Below are 20,385 nucleotides of genomic sequence, written 5' to 3'. Positions count from 1 at the left end.
CAACAGAAATATCGAAATATGTTATTCTCAGCTGTTGAAAAATGGTATTGACCGAATGTTTGTTATGTGAAACAATGAATGGTAACAGAGAGTTACAAATAAACGGACCTAATAATTAATGTATAGAATATTTTTGGTGAAAGAAATTTGAATTAGACCAGGATACACAATTTTATTCTTAGAAAATGATTTTTATTCGTGTTTTATATATGCAAGTTTATTAGTCTTTGAAATTATCACTTGGTCTCACCCCAGATTGATAGATAATTTAAAAGTTAGTGTGATTATTGTACTTAATACGTTAAACAAAACATAAAATATAATGAGACTGTCTTGAATAAAGTTAAAATGAATGCATTGTGTAATAGATTAATTAATTAATCTTAGAATTAATAATAAAACAACAGCTCTGTTTTAAGAAATATTAGTCTTTGGAAACTTGGAGTAAAGGGAAAAGAAACTTGGAGAATTCGGAAGTTTCGTAATTTCACTGATGTAATTGTTGACTTATGTTTGGAGCGTTTTGGGCTAACCACCACTTTTTCATTGCGTAGTGAACTGAATATAGTGACTAGCGTAGGACCGTATTTTGTAACATTAATCTAGTTTATTTCGTGAGGAATCACGTTAAATATATGAAAAGCTTATTAGTGATTCTTGTAATTTTTTAATCACAAACTGACCTGAATCTCTTCATATGTCAAGTAATCTGTATTCCATCTACGTGAATAAATAATTTGATTAGGCAGGAAGATTTGATAGCTATGGTAATTCCCTCAGAAATCTAATAATTATTTAACTGATAGCTTTGGTAGTCTAAATTTCAGCATCGCTAGAAGGAAACGAAAGTAATGCATATTAATTACAAGTCATTTTAAAAAAATTATTGAGTTGCAGAGAAATTAGTTATATAATAGGCGTACCTGCCTAACTTATATATATGTTTGCAGTTGACGCAGAAGTTCAAACCTCAAGGGTAATACTATCAAGTATCAGAAATTGATAAAAATCCTTATTTGAATAGTTTATTTTATGGTCATTATTTATTTGATCACATTATTATTGGTACAAAGGGGCACCAAATACATGTGCGCCACACAAGTCAACTTGTATGTGGGCTGTGATACTACCCGGGTGCCCAGACCGAAACAGGTGGTTTTCTTAGGGGGGTTATGTGGTTACTAAAGTAATATTCCACAGATAATAAAAGTTCAGTATTGTTATATTTATTATTTTACTAAAATATAATTCCAAAGTTTGAAAGATCGCAACAGAATTAAATTGAGATTGCTCCATCTGTTCATAATGTATGAAACAACTCTTATACTGTTCATAAAATAAATACTAGCTTCAAAAATAATCTTCAGCTACCCTGAAATGAAATGTACTTACTGACTTAATACTTGATAAGCTTACAAATTTTGATAATTACTGTCAAACTATTCGTTCTAATCTTGACGAATATTCGTATAATTTGATAATCATTGTTCCATCAGATTTGTAATAGAATATCTATTAATGAAATGTGTTAATAGACACGGAATAAACCTTAAGCGGATTAAAACGAGGCTAAAAATAATTACAAGCGGTTACGACACGAATACATCATTAAAGTACAAATTAAATACTATTCTCAGGTTAAATAAATGTGGTTGTTCAACATCTGAAACATCCGACCATTTATACATTAAAAGATAACTTCACTTATTTCGTGCTTGATATGGTTTTTGCACCTTGTTTTTCACAAACATTTTTTTCTTAACTGTCGTTGTTGTTGTTATTTAGCCTCTCGATAATTTTAAATAATCACAGTTATAATGTTAATTAGCATAATATTATTAATTCACTGCCTTCAGTTTACATCGCCATCACATGGTCGTTAGCTTTTTATTTTTTCGTATTGAAATACAGTTATGTACTATGTTTCTTTATTGGTTTATGCACTGCATAGATTTATTTTATTTATTATGAAGAGAAGAGAAATGAAAGAAGTGTGTTAAGCAGATTGGAATCATCAGGTACATGAAATATTGGATCTTTTTTTTCATTTCAATGATATATATGCTATCTTATGTAACTGTTCAGTCTTCACGTTTTCTAAATGAATTGTATTGGCTTATCTAACTAGAGACTTTAAAAATGTATTTTTATGCCTATTTTAAACAGATACTTTCTATGTGATATTTTCATGGATTTCGCTCGCCAAGTGTACAGAACCTAACAATGAGTAGCCATGTGTATACCATATCAGTAGTGATTAGGTTTTTAAGTTCGGTACATTATTCATGTTCATGTATGGAGGTCATCCGTTGGAAAAAAGTATTTATATACTGATTTTCAAATTAACTCTGATGGTTATTTGACTGACAAAATTGTATTTTTTCACATCACGTTTTTGGTGTTGATAGGACTTTTTGAGTCATCTTAAAAAACATCATTCTTTTGTATGCAATAATAGTTGCACTAGTAATATTCTAGATTTTTAGCAGTCGATTTTCTCATATAAATTGAAGTGTCGTTAGAATACACATGATTAACTAGTTCACTGAGCCAGAGCTTAAAATTATCCCCTACTAATTATTACATTATTTTGATTACAAGTAATGTACAATCAAATGTCAACCATGGATTGTTGGTGGTTTCTTTAGGTGGATTCATTTGTAACAACATTGTGGTGTAAATTTTTATGAGTATATATATATATATATATTCATTTATTTATAACAGAAGGGGTTTGTGGATATTATAGTAATTTTAATTGCTGCGACCATGAGTCAATTGAATTTAGACCACTATCTGTTCACAACATTTAACATGTATATGAAAATACCATGACTTCTCTGCCAATCTACGGTGATTCGTAAGCACTTAAAATCAGTAAATGAACCATTGCCACTAAAAAACAAGAATTTCGTACATCATTTGAATTTGGCTACAACCTAGACTTTCAAATCATTGATTTTATATTTCGATCGACAGTACTGTTTGGCAACGACCATTTTAATGGATATATATGTTATTCTAATAGCCTTTTGTATCTCCCTAATGGAAAATGGTAATGATGGTAAAAATAGATAATTTTGTATGTATGTTAGCTGCATTGCTCATATTGATTAAAGTTGCTTGAAGTTAATTTAGTGGTACGTATTAGTAATAAATGGATCATAACTTCAATAATTATCAGAGATTGCTGTAAAAGCATAGATATCAGACCATGATTTGTCGAAAGAAACTTTTTTTAATATGTCATAATATAATATTTGTGAATTTTTGCATATTAATCACACGATGAAACTCTCAGAACCAAAACTATAAACGTACAACGACTTCTTAGAAAGGATCCCAAAACACCAATCATATACATGTTACAGCTTTTAGATATAAAATGAGTTAATTTAAATATTTTATCAATTGACCGAAATGTTTGTGAATGATTCGACATTTTGAAATTCATGTAAATGATATTAGTTGTGCTCGGAAAACGAGATTCATAAACTCATTTTTAGATTATTTGTTTGTCCGTTTTTTGGTTTTCTGTCTTATTTGAAAAATAATGAGTGTAATAATAAAATAGAATAAATTGCATAATGTGCTTTTAATCACAAAATGACCCTGAATAAAATGAATTGCATGATACAAAAAGTATCTATTCTTAAAGTCAAAGTGAAGAAACACATTTTATTTGACGATTCATTACTTTAAACATTTATGTTATAAACGAAATAGGTCATGCATGGTTAAGTTCATTCTATTAAAACAAGCACCATTCGCAAATATAACGAAATTGCATAAAAATAAACGTGACGATAGAACCTATTTATCAAACTAAATCATTTACTAGAAATGTATGTCTAATGTTAATATATTGATTCATGTTCACAATCACCTGAAATATTATTTCAGTGTATGAATTATCTTAAACGATATCTAAAAATCAAACACATCGTTTTGAATAGTATACTGTATTTTTAATGAGACCTATTCTAAGCGAATACAAATTCGCAAGTAAAAACTAATATTTCATAGTCTTCAAGGATGTTACTAAATTACCCTTTAAAATATGCATGCCTATCATTTACAAGTTAAAAACCAAACTATTTTGTGCAAATATATATATATATATATATATATATATATATATATATATATATATATATAATTACTGAACTATTTTGACCTTCAGTGATGTGCCATTTCTTAAACCATGAAATATCAAACAATAATTCATTTTCCCCGCTGAGTTTTTACGTATTTCAATTTTAAAGATCTGAGTCGACCTCAAAAAATTTCATTTTCCAATAGCATAGTTTAAATGAACTACTTACACACTCTCAATATGAAACTAGAGTCAACTTTACTTCAAATCACCGGAAAAAAAGATCATTCAAAATATATCTAGTTTTTACTTCACTTTTGTATCATTTGTCTGATTAACGTATTCATGTTTCTGAAGCATCCTACCAATCGCGTATGTAATATCCTAAAAGGAATTTAAACGTAATCCCTTTGAAGACGAACCGAAAACCCTTTCCGTAGTAGGGTTATGAAGTAGTAACGTACAAAGCGATAATTCAGCACTTAAAACTAAAAATATGGAAGATTCGAATCCTATCAGATAAATAATCACATTTAAAATGTTCTGTCTATGGTTTGTTTTTAAAAATAATAAGCAAAACCTTTTGTCTTCAGTTTTCAAGTCTGAATTCTTACTTCTAAAATAATCTTTATAATGGAATGAAGTCTGTTGGGAATGCAATAACGACTAGCAATCTATTATATCATCTAGCATTGTTTTGCATGTTGTAACGTTCTGCATTAGCCCTTTATTTATATGAAATAATCGATATCAAGATTGTGCTTTATCTAATTAACTGTTTATTTTTAATAATTTATGTACATGCGTTGTTCATCCACATATAACAAACACTCCCAAATCATCATGTGTTTAGTTAGTTTGTTTTGATCAGGTCAACTGATCAATTTTAATGATATTACATCACTATTTGCGATTGTGTAGTAGGTCAAAATAGTATTGACTATTCGCCTTAAAAAGCTTAATTTTTATAATATTTGAACTTTGTATTTCAAGTTTAGGTCAGATGATTTAAGGAAAACGTACTGACATTAATTATCGATCACACCATCTACCACAGTATTCTAAATTGAAATCTTAGATACATTTGTGGTGTGAATATTAATAAAATTAATCAAAATAAGCGATTTTATGGGAGATAATTAAATTAAGGGGCGCGTTAACTTACTGTTAAAATTAGATGAAAATAGAGTAAAGAACAAGGCAAAAGTGTAAAGTTAGTTTTTTCAATTACTTAATGTCACCATAACAATATAATCAATTAACTTACCCAAATATATTTTATCAAATCAAATTGTTGATACTTTTGACTTGAAGGATATCTATATATGGCTTGTCTAATTATTCATATGTGACTGATATTAGTCAGGCGTACATGTAATTTTACTGCAGTTGATATTGGCTGCCATAATGAGACTTGTCCAAAACAGTATCATTTTTGTTCTAATCCTTGATTAATCCACGATGAATTATGTTGGGAGGCTATTATAATGCCCAGTCCACAGTGTTTATGATATAATTATGTCACTGCTCTGTGACATGATACAGTCATGTACTCTATTCAGTATTGTGATCAAAGATAGTTACTGATCAAATTCGGTTGATGTATGTTTGTTTTCTGACGTTCATCAACAATAACGATGTGTTACATAAAGTAAACTTTTCATACTTGTTGAGATTTTAAGCTTTTAAATTGGCAAAATATATTTGTCATAGGCTACAAAAGAAGGTGAGAAAAATGTACACCCTACGGAAGATCAATTTACTTAAAGGTTTATATTTAGTCCCGTAATTAAGATAGTGAAATCAAACTGTGTTTCTTAATGTCTCAGAGTATCTGTTTCAGAAAAAACTGTTGATCTATTAACCAAAATCATGTACTAAACCGTTTTGTTTTAATCTATAAAATAATTTGTCGATCAAGTTGATTTCAAAACTAACGTTGAGTTTTATTTTCCATAAATGTTTATTATGGTACAGAACTAGAGTGATTAGTGCTGCGATTAATGAATGCTACATGATACATAATATTGATGACACTTCACGTTTAATGTAAGAATCAGCTAACTGCTTATTTTCTTAAACTCGCGATCAAGCGATTATGTAATCCTGTTATATTATTAAGACCCCTTAAGTAAATCTGTTAGAGGTTTCAGTTTCAAAAACCCTGATATAAGCGATAATGATATGATAGTATATGCTTTTACAATGTTACTTAACTAGTATTCGTACTGAATAACAATTTTAAGTCTCCAGTAATTATTTATTCTAGGGGAAAATTATCTTTCAGAATCGAAGTAGAACATACATATACTTTTATATTCCATGCAAATGAAATAAAATTATGTGAAGAATAATTACCTAGGGATCATAACAAACGACTGGACTACCTGATAAAATTAATGTGTAAGGCATAATATCAAATAAAATTAGGCATCTTAAATATTTTCAAACCCGAAAAATTGTTAAAAACTCTTCTGTAACAATGGGAAATTCAAATTAAATTGAAGGTCAGGTTCACAACTAACTTTAATTAGCAATTGTCTCTAAGTTCTGAGTGCTTAGTAATATTTTCAAGTGACAATAAAATGTAGATATTTTCGTTCGTTTAAGGTCTCGTTTTGGTTGGAACCCAAGTCATAGGGTCAAAACTAAAACACCAGTTATATTTTAAAAATTCTACAATTTATTTCATTCACATCCAGTGTAAAAAGACTTGTCTTCACATTATTCAAATGTTAAATGGATGATAAACTGTTAATCGAAACATGACTGAATGATAAAGAAACCATTATTTTGTCATTTCATATATTTATTTCTCATGGTAAAAGTAAATAGAAAAATTATAATTGTAGCGGAAAACTATGAAATCACTTGTGTTTGAGTATTCTCTATCTACACACGATGTAAAATAATGATGAAAAAAGCGCTTTAACTAGCTAATTAAACACATTCATACAAAGCATCGATTACACAAATTTCACATGCATATATGGTAGTTGCAACCATTGAATGTAGAGATCTCAGGGATTATGCATAAGGTATGTCTTTTTATGGACACAAAATTTATCGAATCACGATTGCTCTAATTTACTATTCAGTTTGTAAATTGTAACTGGTAACATAGTTGAAACATAATCGAGTAAAAATGGATAGAATTTGACCATACATGCCATTCATTTAGGGACGTTGGAATGACAATAACGTAACAATAAAGATGGCTATATTAAGTCACATATTGGTAATATTAACAATGAAGATTGTCGAATATTTATTGGAAATGTCATTAAGTAAAAGTTAGTGTTACATTAATGGTAATGCAATGCGTTTATTAATGTATTCATATATCTTGCAATAATGAACCAAAGTGTTATAAAAAACATTTCAATATATTCCAGTGTAACTATCCTCCTCTTATACCATAGTATCTTAATCCCATTCCTTTGAAGATGTGTTTTATATTACATAGACACGAGGACATATATAGTTCGGGTTTTAAATTTTATGACATGATCTTTGTTGGGTTAAATGAACACTATAAAATATATTAACGACAGCTTATAAGGTTATCTTGCTATTTAAACAGTTATTTAACGTCAGCAAGATAAAATAGTCATTAAAGTTCTTGTTGAAAATCGAAAATTTCAAAAATCTTTACTTTTTCTCAAACAAATTAAAACAAAACCCTTTCAGAAAGCATAATAATGAGTTAATATGAGTAGAAAATTGTTGCAGATTATTGTAAACTGATTAAATTTGGACATTATCACCAATGAATCCCGCCTCACTTATCTGGAGCTTAGGCGTTCACATGCAAAACTGAAGGTCCTCGTTCCGATCTCCGGAAGCAGGATAGTCGATATACACTGGTAGGAACTCTACACTTGAACGAAACGACTGTTCGGTGCTTCTTGGGCATTAGTGGTCGTCTAACTTAGGTCGATTAGTGATACTAACAACGTGAAGGTATCAGTCAGATAAAAAAGTAAATGCTGTTTGTTTTAACTTATATGAAGCTCGAAATAGTTGTTCATCATATTCAAAACTGGTTGTTTTAAACTGTCCGAAATTTCTTGAAATAAATGACTGCATAATACGACAATACATGCATGAAGACGTCATATCATGAACAGAAAAGTGTCGTTTACATTAATTTTCACTTGGGGCTTTGGATTGGAATAATGACTGTTTGTTTAATTGGTTTTAGTTTGTTCTTTGCCCAATCTAATATGGTCTTAAAGTGTTCTCTTGGCTTTATATCACATGAAATGCACTTGAAAAGCAAACTAAATATATTTTAAAGTATTTAGGGGTTTATTCATTTGCACCTGTTTTCTTACATCACTTGCTGCAATCACAGAAATGATTTATTAAGAAAACATTTTTATTAATGTTTGTTATCAGTATTGTAGCCAGGTGTTTCCACTTTATGGAAAGTCATGATAGAATAGTTTGAAATATTGATAACCGTATAACTGGTGAGATACGAAAAGGTGACCATGACGTCTAGAGTATGTTCTGAGGTATATTAAAAACATTTTGATATAAATACATAAAATGGACCAAATGAATGTTTGAGGATTATTAATTTAACATTATTGAGGTAATCTGTTTAGTTTACCATGAGAAATGGCTTAAATCAAAGAGGTTTTTTTAAGTAAAATTAATAACCTGATTATTTTCAAAGGGATTTGAACTAAATTACCGATTTGAAAGGTATAGTTACCCAATAGTATACCAGTTTTCTTTATGCTGGGTGTATATTAATGAGTCGCTAAGTGATTAGGTGTATCAAAGTGAATATTCAACTACTTATTTTCTTCAACAAGTTTGATGTTGTACGATGGTTGGTCTTCCTGAATTTAAAAATGTAGTCAATTGGATTCAAATCCAACCATTTTTGTGATGTCTGTCTGTTTACCAAGTAAGAACTTTCAACGTCGATGACAATTATAGGAATAAATGCTCATTACTGAAATTTATGGTACCAGATAAGAATTGGGATTCGGTCTATATATTATACAATCATTATCTACAAGAAAACGTTCTAGTTGGGTAATTTAGACCATTTACAGACATTGATATGAAAATTGGTAGTTGAATAAGTCACAATATTTTTAAAATAAAATATTGTCAAGTAGCAAATTCAGTAAACTGTAACATGTTTGCTTAATTAACTAAATGCAGTCTTTTGAGATTATTCTAAAATGTAAAGACAGTAATCTAAAGTGAGACTGTGTTAATTGGACTTTGTTGCGATTTTGCTAAAGCAGTGTTCTAAGTTCAACTGGGCTTGTATTAATATATCTGTTTTTACCCATAACTACTGAAATTAAAATATTTGTAATACATATGAATTTAGTAAGCTAGTGACCACAAAATGGAGTCATTCTCCAACTTAACTATAAAAAGTCCATTGTTATGAGAAACATTTATTTTTGAATGACGAGATTATTAACTCAAAGTATCAAACTATGGAGTCATTGTTAAGGTATACTGTACTGAGATTTGAGTGTGAAAATTAAGAAAACGTTAACTTTTATTCATGATCGTTCATGGGCCTGTATTCACCTTTATAGTCGCATTATTACATATAGTCGACAACCTTAGGCAGAAATTAAGTATGACTACAGGATACGTCTTCAAAATCCATGAGCCTACATTCACTATAATGTTTCGAGAAATCTGCTATGTTGTATTAGTGACGTTCCATCTTCTGTGCATTATTTTAAACCGTTGGAAGATGAAAAGAAAATATTGTTGGTCTTGATAAATAATCCCGAGAGAAACTAGACAATTGTTAAAGTCAGATTTCTAGAGTATTTCTGTGATGAGCACTCACGAATTACACTTTAATACAAAGGGTGTGCATTCATAATCAGGGGAGGACTAATTGTTTTTGTTTTGTTTGAGCCCAGTGAAAAGTTTTTACTTTTAGTTCGCTCTCTTTTCTAAATGACTGATCCAGTAAACTAGGCAATTTTAAAAAAATAAACATTTTTTAAAAATATATAACTTAGTTGAGCCAATTGAATCTGTTTTGTTTCATGTTAAATTCCAATAAAATTTGGAACAAAACTCAAGAGTTAGGCCCTAGATTTGCTAGCATGACGTTTTTAAGAGATTTCAAGACATTCATGATTTATTTAAGAAAGCAAAACAAGTGATGCTTCAGGTCCCATGAAATATATATATATATATATTTCTGTCAAGAGGAAGCATTCACCTGAAACAGTTTTTTTATGAAATGTGTGAATTACGTTCTACCAATGGTTATAGAAAATGGACATTCATTGGCGAATGACTCGAGCTTCAAACGACAACGAATAGGTCCTTAAAACAAATGTTTCTGATCAAGTTGTAATATAAATTGCTATACATACAGAGTGGGGTTGAAATTTTTTGGCCTTACAACGAGTAAAAAAATAAACTAATTCACATGTGTACCTATAAAGCAACCTTTCACGGTTCGAGTCTGTTATTTGAAACATAAGGGTTCATGATTAAGTGTTAAAGTACATTAATTATATTCTTATGCTTTATCTCTTACATTTGGTTTTATCTAATCTTACGCTTATCAAGAAATTTTTATAATTAAAAGGATGTAGCAAACATTTTCAGTGGTTTTAAGATATAGCTTACCTCTTTATTATTTCATTATTTACTAGTCTCTGTTGTGTAAAGATACGTTAAAGTTAATTTCAAAGTGAATTTAGAAACATATATGTCGTTAAAAATTGTACTCGTGGTTTTTCGACATGTTTCGTGTGTATAAAAAGATTCGAATCTCAATATCATGTAAACTCAGAGGATGTTTTGACATTACCTGACATTTAAACTGCATTGACTTTCGATTATGTTACAAAGAGAGACTTGGATAATGCAAAACGTTAGTTTAACTCGAATTATTGGTTTAATTAACAAGAATGTAAGAAGTAGTATGGTTCGTTTGAAGATTCGATTAAAAAACAGCTATTCAAATGTGATGAAGCTCATAACAGAATATTTGCCGTTGATGTTTGTATGTTTGTCTTAAGTTTGCTTAATTTGCAATTGTAATCAAATCACTTTGAATGGACATGTGTTGTTGTTACTTTCACCGCAATTAGTTCCAAAAGTTTAGCCGGGAAACGTTGAGCTGATATAAATGTAGGAGATATCTGCTAAAATATGAACCTAAAATGAAGTTGAGACTAGAATTTTCACTTTAAACTCAATAACAGGTTACAGTTAAATCAAATGCATTAAGTCTTTTATGAGTATTAAAAAATGAATGATGATATTTAATCTGTTTTACTCTTGTTTCGTAATTTGATGAAGCTATTCACTACAGAGCGGATTAATCTAAACTATAATTAGTGATGTTATCGGAGCTTTCTAGAATTACGTGAAACAACTGGAATTTGTATTAAGTACTTTTCATACAAACGGATTAGTATATAAGATTTTATATAAGTATGAACTTTATTTTGACAACTGCATTATCTTTGTTAGGCTTTATAATAAATATTGAGTAAAATAGTAAAATTAATGTTCTAATGAATCAAAATGTTTAGAAGTACGTATACGTGATAAGAATGAAATTTTTCGCGATTTTTAGCTGATGGTAAACTATTTTCTTTTAGCTTAGATAAGAGAATGTGTGTTGGGACTATTTATACCAAGAAAGAAAACAGAATCCTACCTTGACTGTTTATGAAGTCTCCTACTGTTGATTGCGATTGTCGTTCTTTTACCAAAGAATATTTATCGGATTATTTGTTTAAGAACTGTTAGCTTTCTATCTATTCATTAATTTACGTATGTAAACAATAAATATTTCAGTATGTTAGGTATGTATTCCCGAGAACACTCTTTATCATCTCTGTTTTTACAGATTGCTGACTTTGGCTTTGTTAAGCACGTGAAATATCGAACATACACACTGTGTGGTACTCCTGAATATTTAGCTCCAGAAATTATTCAAAGTAAAGTAAGTTGTAGTGTTTCAAATATTTGATTTTGTAAAATGACCAACTAAATTTGATATAAAATATCATCATAGAACATTTATGGTAATTAATTATAAAAGCTATTGTTCATTTAAATCTCATTTATCAAAAACGTAATAACTACAACACTTTTCCAACAATTTCTTATTGGAATATTTAATGAGCGAATGTCACTTCTTATAGAAAATAAGATTCTTCACACCATACATGAAATTACTTATCCGTTTATTCTTGCAATATTTCGAATAACTCTGGATAGACAAATCGTGCTTGTGTTGTATTAACACCAGAGATCTGGAAACATCTCAATCTTACTCAATATTTTCAACCGACACTTATCAATTTTATAATCATAACTCATTTTAAAGTAAATATTTATTTATTTACAATCATACGAGAGTATCAGTTCAGTTCCTTAGTATTTTTTACATCACATTATCATTTATTTTCTATTAGGAAGCAATCAGAAGCCATTGATAAATTAAAATAGCTTCTTACTTTGATCAATATACAAATACATATTTTTTTATTATAAGCCGTTTCGATTAGGTAGTGAATGATTGTCTATTTTCACTTAAGGATTATACTATTATAAATCATTGAAAATTGATAAACTAGAAGTCATTTAATTCCGTTAAGTTAAAAGGTGAATTGAGATCACTGAATTACTCTGGTTTCCGTAGTTCTTTGACATTTATCTCATTCACATAGTTTATAACTCCAGGGAATCAAATAAAAAGTTGGAAAGCAGACTACTAACAACGGTGGTATGAAATTTCGTTATTCTCTAAGGAATTATACATAGTTAATAGACTCACTTTGATATTTTATATAACTGCATTCCAAGTAAATTGATAAGGAGATATATCCACCTGATTTTGAAAGGTTTGACTTATTATACGTACTTGTCAAAAAAAAGAAACTTTCATTGGTAAATGTCATACAAATAAATAATATGAAGTGTTTTTTCATTAAGGCATTTAATCTTCCGTTTTTATTTCGGAGCAATGACACTTTTCAATAAATATAAATCAGTAGTAGAAGGGGTTTTGTGGATATTATAGTGATTTTAATAGTTGAAGTTATGAGCCAATTGAAGCTAGACCATTATGAAAAACCTAAACAGCACCGGACGGCCGTTTTGTCCTATTGTGGGACTCCTCAGCAGTGCGTATTGACAGTCCCGCCCCTCGCGAGATTCGAACTCAGGACCTATCGGTCTCACGAACGAACGCCTAACCTCTAGACCACTGAACCGTCATCCAATATGAATCACTCGTAAAATATCAAATTTAAGTTTAGAAAGTTAACTGTGTCAGTAATATTTCAGTTCCTAATCATTCTATGGTAATTAATATTGATTATAGTAATGGTTTATTCATATATGATTTGTTTATTGTAAATAACTTTTATTGAAAATATTTAGGTAAATAATCTCGTAAATACTCTGTCACATATCCCTGTTAAAGTTTTCAATGGAAAGATTCAGAACATCCATTTGTAGTAAATTATTTAAATTGCCTTTCGGATTCTCAAGACATTTCTTTTACATTGATATTATTGAAATGAAAAAGGTATTTTTTGTAGTAGGTGACAGTGCACTCATTGTATCATATGGATGTTTGTATTATGTTATTAGTTAATAATATTAATAGATACATCAGTATTTACGAAGTACTCGACATCAGCTTATTATTCAAGTTGACAGTTGTGTTTTCATTTAAACTATTTTGGGTATCTGAAAGCATGTTATTGAGCAACTGATAGTTAAACATTACAGTTTGTCTATAATACTTAGATGGCAATTAAGATATATAGAACTTATTAATTTTTCCTCAATACTACCACTAGATTTTAAAGTTACTAAGCATTTGCTAGAGGTTGTTGTAGACACTGATGTGGATATAAGTCATCAAAAGAAAACCATATACAAATTTTGCGTCTGGTGTATCCCGTTTTCAATAGATGAACAGATGATCACTTATAAAGCTTCAGGTCAATAATGAAATTTTGACTACCACGGTTGATAAGACAATGACATAGTCCCGCCGTGATATTATCTTCCTCTTCTACCTGAAGTTTGTGCTGATGATGTCGTTCAGAAGAACGCTGAAAGCTCCACGAACAAACCATCCAGCTTAGAGAACAAAACTCCATCAAAATCATCCACCTGAGCTACAAATCTTCTCCACCGTTCTCTTTTATGTGCGCAGGTGTAGTACAAATACGTACCCTTTAATTATATAGTACTTTCAGAGGTGTATAAAACAGAAGTACCTGTACAAATTTGTCATTTATCGATACAACAGTGACAACACTCGAACCGAGCAAACGAAATGCAATGTATGTTTCAAGTAACTGAGTCAAGTTTGTTACCTAAATAACTACTCATCTACCGTAAGAAGTACAGATTAAAGAGACAACAAATGATGACGTTTTATTACTTTAAATACAGACATATACGAAAAATGAATCTAGGTGAGTTATATACTTGTGCATAAACATATAAATCTGTATCCTATTGGAGACTGAAGTAATGGTAAAATAATGGTGCCCATGACCTTACAATTATGTCTCATTGCCTAGCATGATCTACCAAACAAAGTTTTATACTTTTTTCCATTAGTCAAACCAATATTTTAAACAGAAGAATAGTTCACTCTGAGACTATGATCTCAAAAATCATTCAAAAGTATAAAGTCTTTGTTAAATAGACTGCATATAGGTTGTGGACATTTCGATATAAGTAAGAATACTACTCTCAACTTAACAGTTTAGTTATGATTGTTTCAGTCAATATATTTAAATTAGTTATTTTTTCGCGCTTGACGCTATTTAATATATCACTATCAATTTCTCACCATCCCACACCCATCAAATCAACTAAAAATATTCACCTTGAAATAATAAGGTAATCTTTCCAGATGCCTGATAAGATTTGAAAAGTGTCTAAAACATCTGCAGATGTATGAAACAACAGGAATGTTTTAATGAATGAAAGAGTATTTGAAGCTAAGTCGTTAATAGTAATCTGCATCCAGGTGCCTGAAGTTTTTTAAAGTTTTTTGAATTAAGTAATCAAGATATTTAGAAGGACAATTAATCGAATAACAGCATAACAGTAATGTAGTGAAATGTTTTTGTAGGTCAACTTAGGTGTTAAAACTCGAAGAAAGAAGTGGAGTTTTATGTGCACAAATGTTTTTCAAATGAACTAACTATGCTTCATTTAGAGCACTGGAAATGCAAAATGGAGATCCGAGATCTAAGAGGAAGAAATGAGTTAGTAAAATACTAGTTAACTAGTCTCAGTGACATTGCTGGTAAAAAAATTATATTTTAAAGGATTTTCAGATTTTTCGACTTAAATTACACAGTCATTAAAAGAGACGTTACGCAACCATACAAATTACGTTTTTTTAAACTGTTTTGCTTTCGACTGAAACAAATAAAAGACGCTTGTTTCAACTTCCTTCTAGAGTTGATAAAAAGATTTATTTGGTAAACTGTGTGATATTTTACATTTTTAATTCATAGCGAATTCAGTAAAAACACTGTTAGAGAATGCATGTAACTTTTCAGTACTCACTCCATCTTCGAAATGAAATTACTTAAAATAATCTACTGTGGAGATAAATTGTTTCCGGTTTTTCGTGAATGTCTGATAATAATAAATGAACATTCAACATCTTCCAGCTACAAGCCTTAATTCATTGTCAATTTAAAAAAAAACATGATTACAACAAATTGGTTTGTCTAATTACAATGATCAAATTAAAATCATTAGACTCATTGTGGACTTGTAAAACCTTCGACTACAAAAAGGATATTACATTAATGGTAGATACGATTAAAGAAATATGACACCTGGATAACAAACAGGAAAACAATTTAAAATGATTCTAAATACAATATATATTGATCTAAACTGCTTTGTTTGTCAGTAGTTCACGGAAATTATCAATACAGAGAAAACGTCCAAAAAATCCAGTATTAGAATGTTCAACAACAAAAAATTCATACCAATATTTAAGCAAGTGGTTCACAGGTTTTGGTAGTTTTGGGTTCACTGAGCTACATAGCCTGATTAAGAAGCTTTCGCTGTTATTTTGGACAAAAGTATCAGTGATTATCCTTAAACCGAATGTGAATAAACGTCTGTCAGTTGAATGAGGAACTGGAACTGACATTTACCATAGGTATTTTTATTTAAACAAATAAAGCGGTTGGTTTATTCGGTTTTTCAATTAGTTAACATGTTTAAAGTAAATTTACCATCCGTTAGTATCTATTTATTTCCAAATTTAAACAATGGGAAGACAAAACAAAAAATGAAGTTAAATGGTTTCTGTTTTTATGCACAAAGTAAAATAGAAATATAATTTATTTGTCATCTTGTAAATTTCATATGTATTTATAAGGAAAAAAACTAAAAAAAACATAGGTGACAGAACCTAAGATTTGTAGACATGGGCTATAACTAAAAGTCTAGTAAATATATCTTCAGAATACTGAAAACACAAAGTGAGACTGATGAGCACGGTGATTACTTTTGGTACAATGATAATAACAATTCAAATAATAGTTTCCTTTAATAGTATCTTCTATCATAGGTATCATCCCTTCCTTGATCTATATACTATTTTCTACACAACTTTTCTCGGCTTTCTGCACTGCTAAATATTAATTATTCAGGTCACCAATTTCCAATGAGAACTATTAGATTGTACTTTTTTAACCCATCAATAACCGTGTTCTGAACAGACTGATTTCCTTGCTGCTTACTTACTTACGCCTGTTAATCCCAATGGAGCATAAGACTCCCACCAGCATTCTCCGAGTCACTCTGTCCTCGGCCTTCGTTTTTAGTTCTATCCAATTGTAGCTCATTCTCCGCATGTCTGTTTCCATTTCTTGGCGTATTGTGCTCTTTGGTCTTCCTCTTCTCCTTCGGCCTTGAGGATTCCAGGTGAGGTCTTGTCACGTGACGTAGTCGAGTGCTTTCCTCAATATGTGTCCTATCCACTTCCAGCGCTTCTTCCTGATTTCTTTCTCCGCTGGGATCTAGTTTGTTCTCTCCCACAATAGGTTGTTGCTAAAAATGTCTGGCCAAAAGATCTTACGTATTTTTCGTTTAGATTTTGTTACTAACTAGTATATTTTTCATCTTTCTGCTGTATTTAATCGTGTATATTCAATAGTTAAAAATTAAGCTACTTACGAGCTTCTCGAAAGCAGACACCAACGTCGTTACAACATTTATATTATATTCTTTCATGTTTCATCGGTAGATTTGCATAGACTATTCGTTTCTCATGTTACATTGCGTTAAGTATAAGATAAAGGTGTACCTGTGTACTTAGCTCTACAAAGCCGAATGTTAAAAGTACTTTTTTAGTTAAATAGTCCCAGAAATAATTTATTCACAATCACATACCATTCTCACACTGGTTATGTATTGGAATATTTGTGAATACATTCTAAACCTTTCTACATTCTCATTTACTTCCTGATAACAGTAATGAGAAAAAAGGTTGGTTGCTTCTCTGACTCTCTTTTGTAAAAGATAATACATTTTCAACCAGCTGATTTCTGTCATAATTCAAAGTTAATGTAGTATTTTGGTTTGCTCTAATGTATGTCATATTTACTTGCTTTTTTATTTATATTAGGTCTTGACAACCTACTAATGGTTTCCGTACAGTGTTACAATTTATTAGCTTTCTTCGCGTCATTTGTCAGATAACGCTTAGTAATTAATAAGAGTATTTTTGTGTTAATATTTTTCTAGACATGTGTGTGAAGTGCAAGTACGGGAATCTAATGAAACGACTAAATTAACTTATCTAATAACGATAACCTTGACTTTAATCAATATATCCAACAGCAGACGTAATCGTAGTTTTATACTTCTTACCTGGACAAGAATATTCTCTAACTTTTTTTTAATCCTGTAGCAGATAGAGATAAATTCTAAGTATACAAAACAGGCCCTAGGAAATATAGAAATATAATTTGTTCATGTAAATTTCCAAGTTTACTGACAATAAACATGTACACGTCAAATTATTTTTATGTGCTTTAAATTTGCCGTGAAATCTAATTATCTGATCATTTTTTTCTGCAACATATTCCGTGAATTGTTTTCAAGAAATTCAATTATGTTTGCCTACACAATAAACAAAGATTTCTAATAGCCATTGTTCCTAGTTTTTTAGAGTAGTTGTTTTCTAATATTGTTATGTGTAAATTTTAGTCTTAGCAAAAAAAACAAAATAATTTTATACTTCGATAAAGACTTCACAGAGTTAGCTTCATAAACAAAAAAATGAAAATATATTTATAAGAAGGAAAGCAAATTTTATGTACCAATTATGATTGAAAACAAGAACTAATGATCAAAGTGTGGACTAGTTAAAAGAAATATTTTGTTAAAAGTTGTATTGTATTAAGAAGGAAAAATATAGTACGTAGTTACACATTTTATGCGTGTTGTGATTTTGTCTTCATCATCGACAAGATTAATTTTCCAGGTTTAAAAATGTTGCTAATACCAAGCTTCTAATTTCAAATATTATATCCGAGATTATATTGAGAGTTAGCATATACGTGAACATAGATGATTCATTATTAAAAAAAAATTAGTTACCAGCATATTATTTTGAAAATTTGCATATCATACGTAGCTTATCTCTCGTTCCAGTGAAACAACTGTTGTTGTCTTGAGGCGATGAACAAGAGGTGTATATTTCGAAATATACTTCTGTATTCATCAACTATGTTGAATAAATCAACTCAAAATCAGATGTTTAAAACAACTTACGTTTACTTAACAAGGACAATCAATGTTTGTTAATGAATACTTATCATATTACTGTTTACAGTGTGCAGTGCCAGTTAACATCAAATTAGTGTTTTTGCATTTCATTTTTGAATAAAAATTGCACATCTAGATAGAACGGAGTGATTTTATCAAATTTCGTATCATCGCAATTTTATTGGCTTTTACAAATTATTGAATATAACTCTCGAAGCAGATGTACCAATAATGTATATGATATTGTCATACCTTCTAGGTTTCTGACTTTTTTTGAACTATTGAGCTTTCTCTAAAAGTCTTTTGGAATCTTACAGCTGGTGCTAAGGATTCTATTCACTTGACTTCTTTTTCATATGCTTATCCTGAGCGAAATCACTTGATATCGCAATTAAGTTATATTCAGTTTGCTCAGCTTTAGATAGTGGCTACCAATGCAATCCACAACGAGTGTTTCATTCTGTTCGAGACTAGTTGCTTTTACAAACGTGTTGATGTACAAATCAGATCTTGTACACAGTCTTTCGTTTTCAAAATTGAACCCGTTATTTGCTCAGGATGCACATATCCTGATAAAACGCAGGTCTTAAGAGGAACTGCAGGACTTAAAACAACCTTTAAGTGATAAATCAAAATCAAAGTCTAAAGATTTCAACCTATTAAAGTAATGATTATGGGACCTAGACTCTCTTTTTAACATTACTCGATAACACGAGAAATGTTACAGTTTTTCTTTCTACTAGGGAAAATAATTCACTAATGAATGATGTGCTGATAGCTTAAATTCAACCATGAATGTCGGTTAAAATAAAGAGATCAAAGCTACTCACCAACAAAAGCACCACAAGTGCAAAAAAATAACAAACTAGCTTTGACACAATTTTAATTTCATTTACATCATATGACGTTCTTGATGAGTAAAATTTATAAAAAAGTTTATTGTTAGTTTTATATTCATTTACTGTTCATGTTTTTGTTTCTGATCACTTTCATTTTCTTCATAGTTAGAAACATGAAAAGAATTCTTTCTATTAATTAGCGTCGTTTATTTTGCTTTCGGTAAACTAAGAGTCATAAATGGTTAATAATATTTTTTGAATAGATATTTCGGAGATTTACAAAATATCATGAATCTGTTAACTAGTAAACAGCAAATTATCGACAGAACTGTTTACTTTCTAATGATTTATTTATTCCTATAACTATATCCAATGTGAGATTTTTTAAAAACTAGTCTCAACTACGATAATAAAAACGCCCAAAATTAAAGGACATTAGTAGTGTATGGGCTTACGCATTACGAAATCAAGACAAACACTAGTTTTCGGACATATGATTTGAAGCTACTTGATAATGTAACTTCGTTCATTTTACCACATTGTAATAATAATTAGTAGTGTTTCAACTAAACATATTGAAAACAAGATTCTGAAATGTTACCATTGATGACTATATTAATGGTAATGATAATATCAGTTAATGTG

At 29.9% G+C, this 20,385-nt stretch overlaps 1 protein-coding gene across 2 annotated transcripts in view; it reads left to right on the top strand.

Moving 5' to 3' along the window:
* The window catches only part of MS3_00003633 (uncharacterized protein), a 58,431-nt gene that overhangs the window by 10,187 nt on the left and 27,859 nt on the right, over positions 1-20,385 (top strand). For both annotated transcript variants that reach the window (XM_051211476.1, XM_051211477.1), the window contains one exon: positions 11,970-12,065. In XM_051211476.1, the coding sequence (XP_051071540.1) occupies positions 11,970-12,065 (96 nt within the window). The remainder of the gene's footprint in view (positions 1-11,969; positions 12,066-20,385) is intronic.

The sequence above is a fragment of the Schistosoma haematobium genome, chromosome ZW, assembly GCF_000699445.3.
Source record: "Schistosoma haematobium chromosome ZW, whole genome shotgun sequence".
Taxonomy (NCBI): Eukaryota; Metazoa; Platyhelminthes; class Trematoda; order Strigeidida; family Schistosomatidae; genus Schistosoma; species Schistosoma haematobium.
Note: the sequence above shows the minus strand (reverse complement) of the source record. Positions and strands in the feature narration are given on the sequence as shown.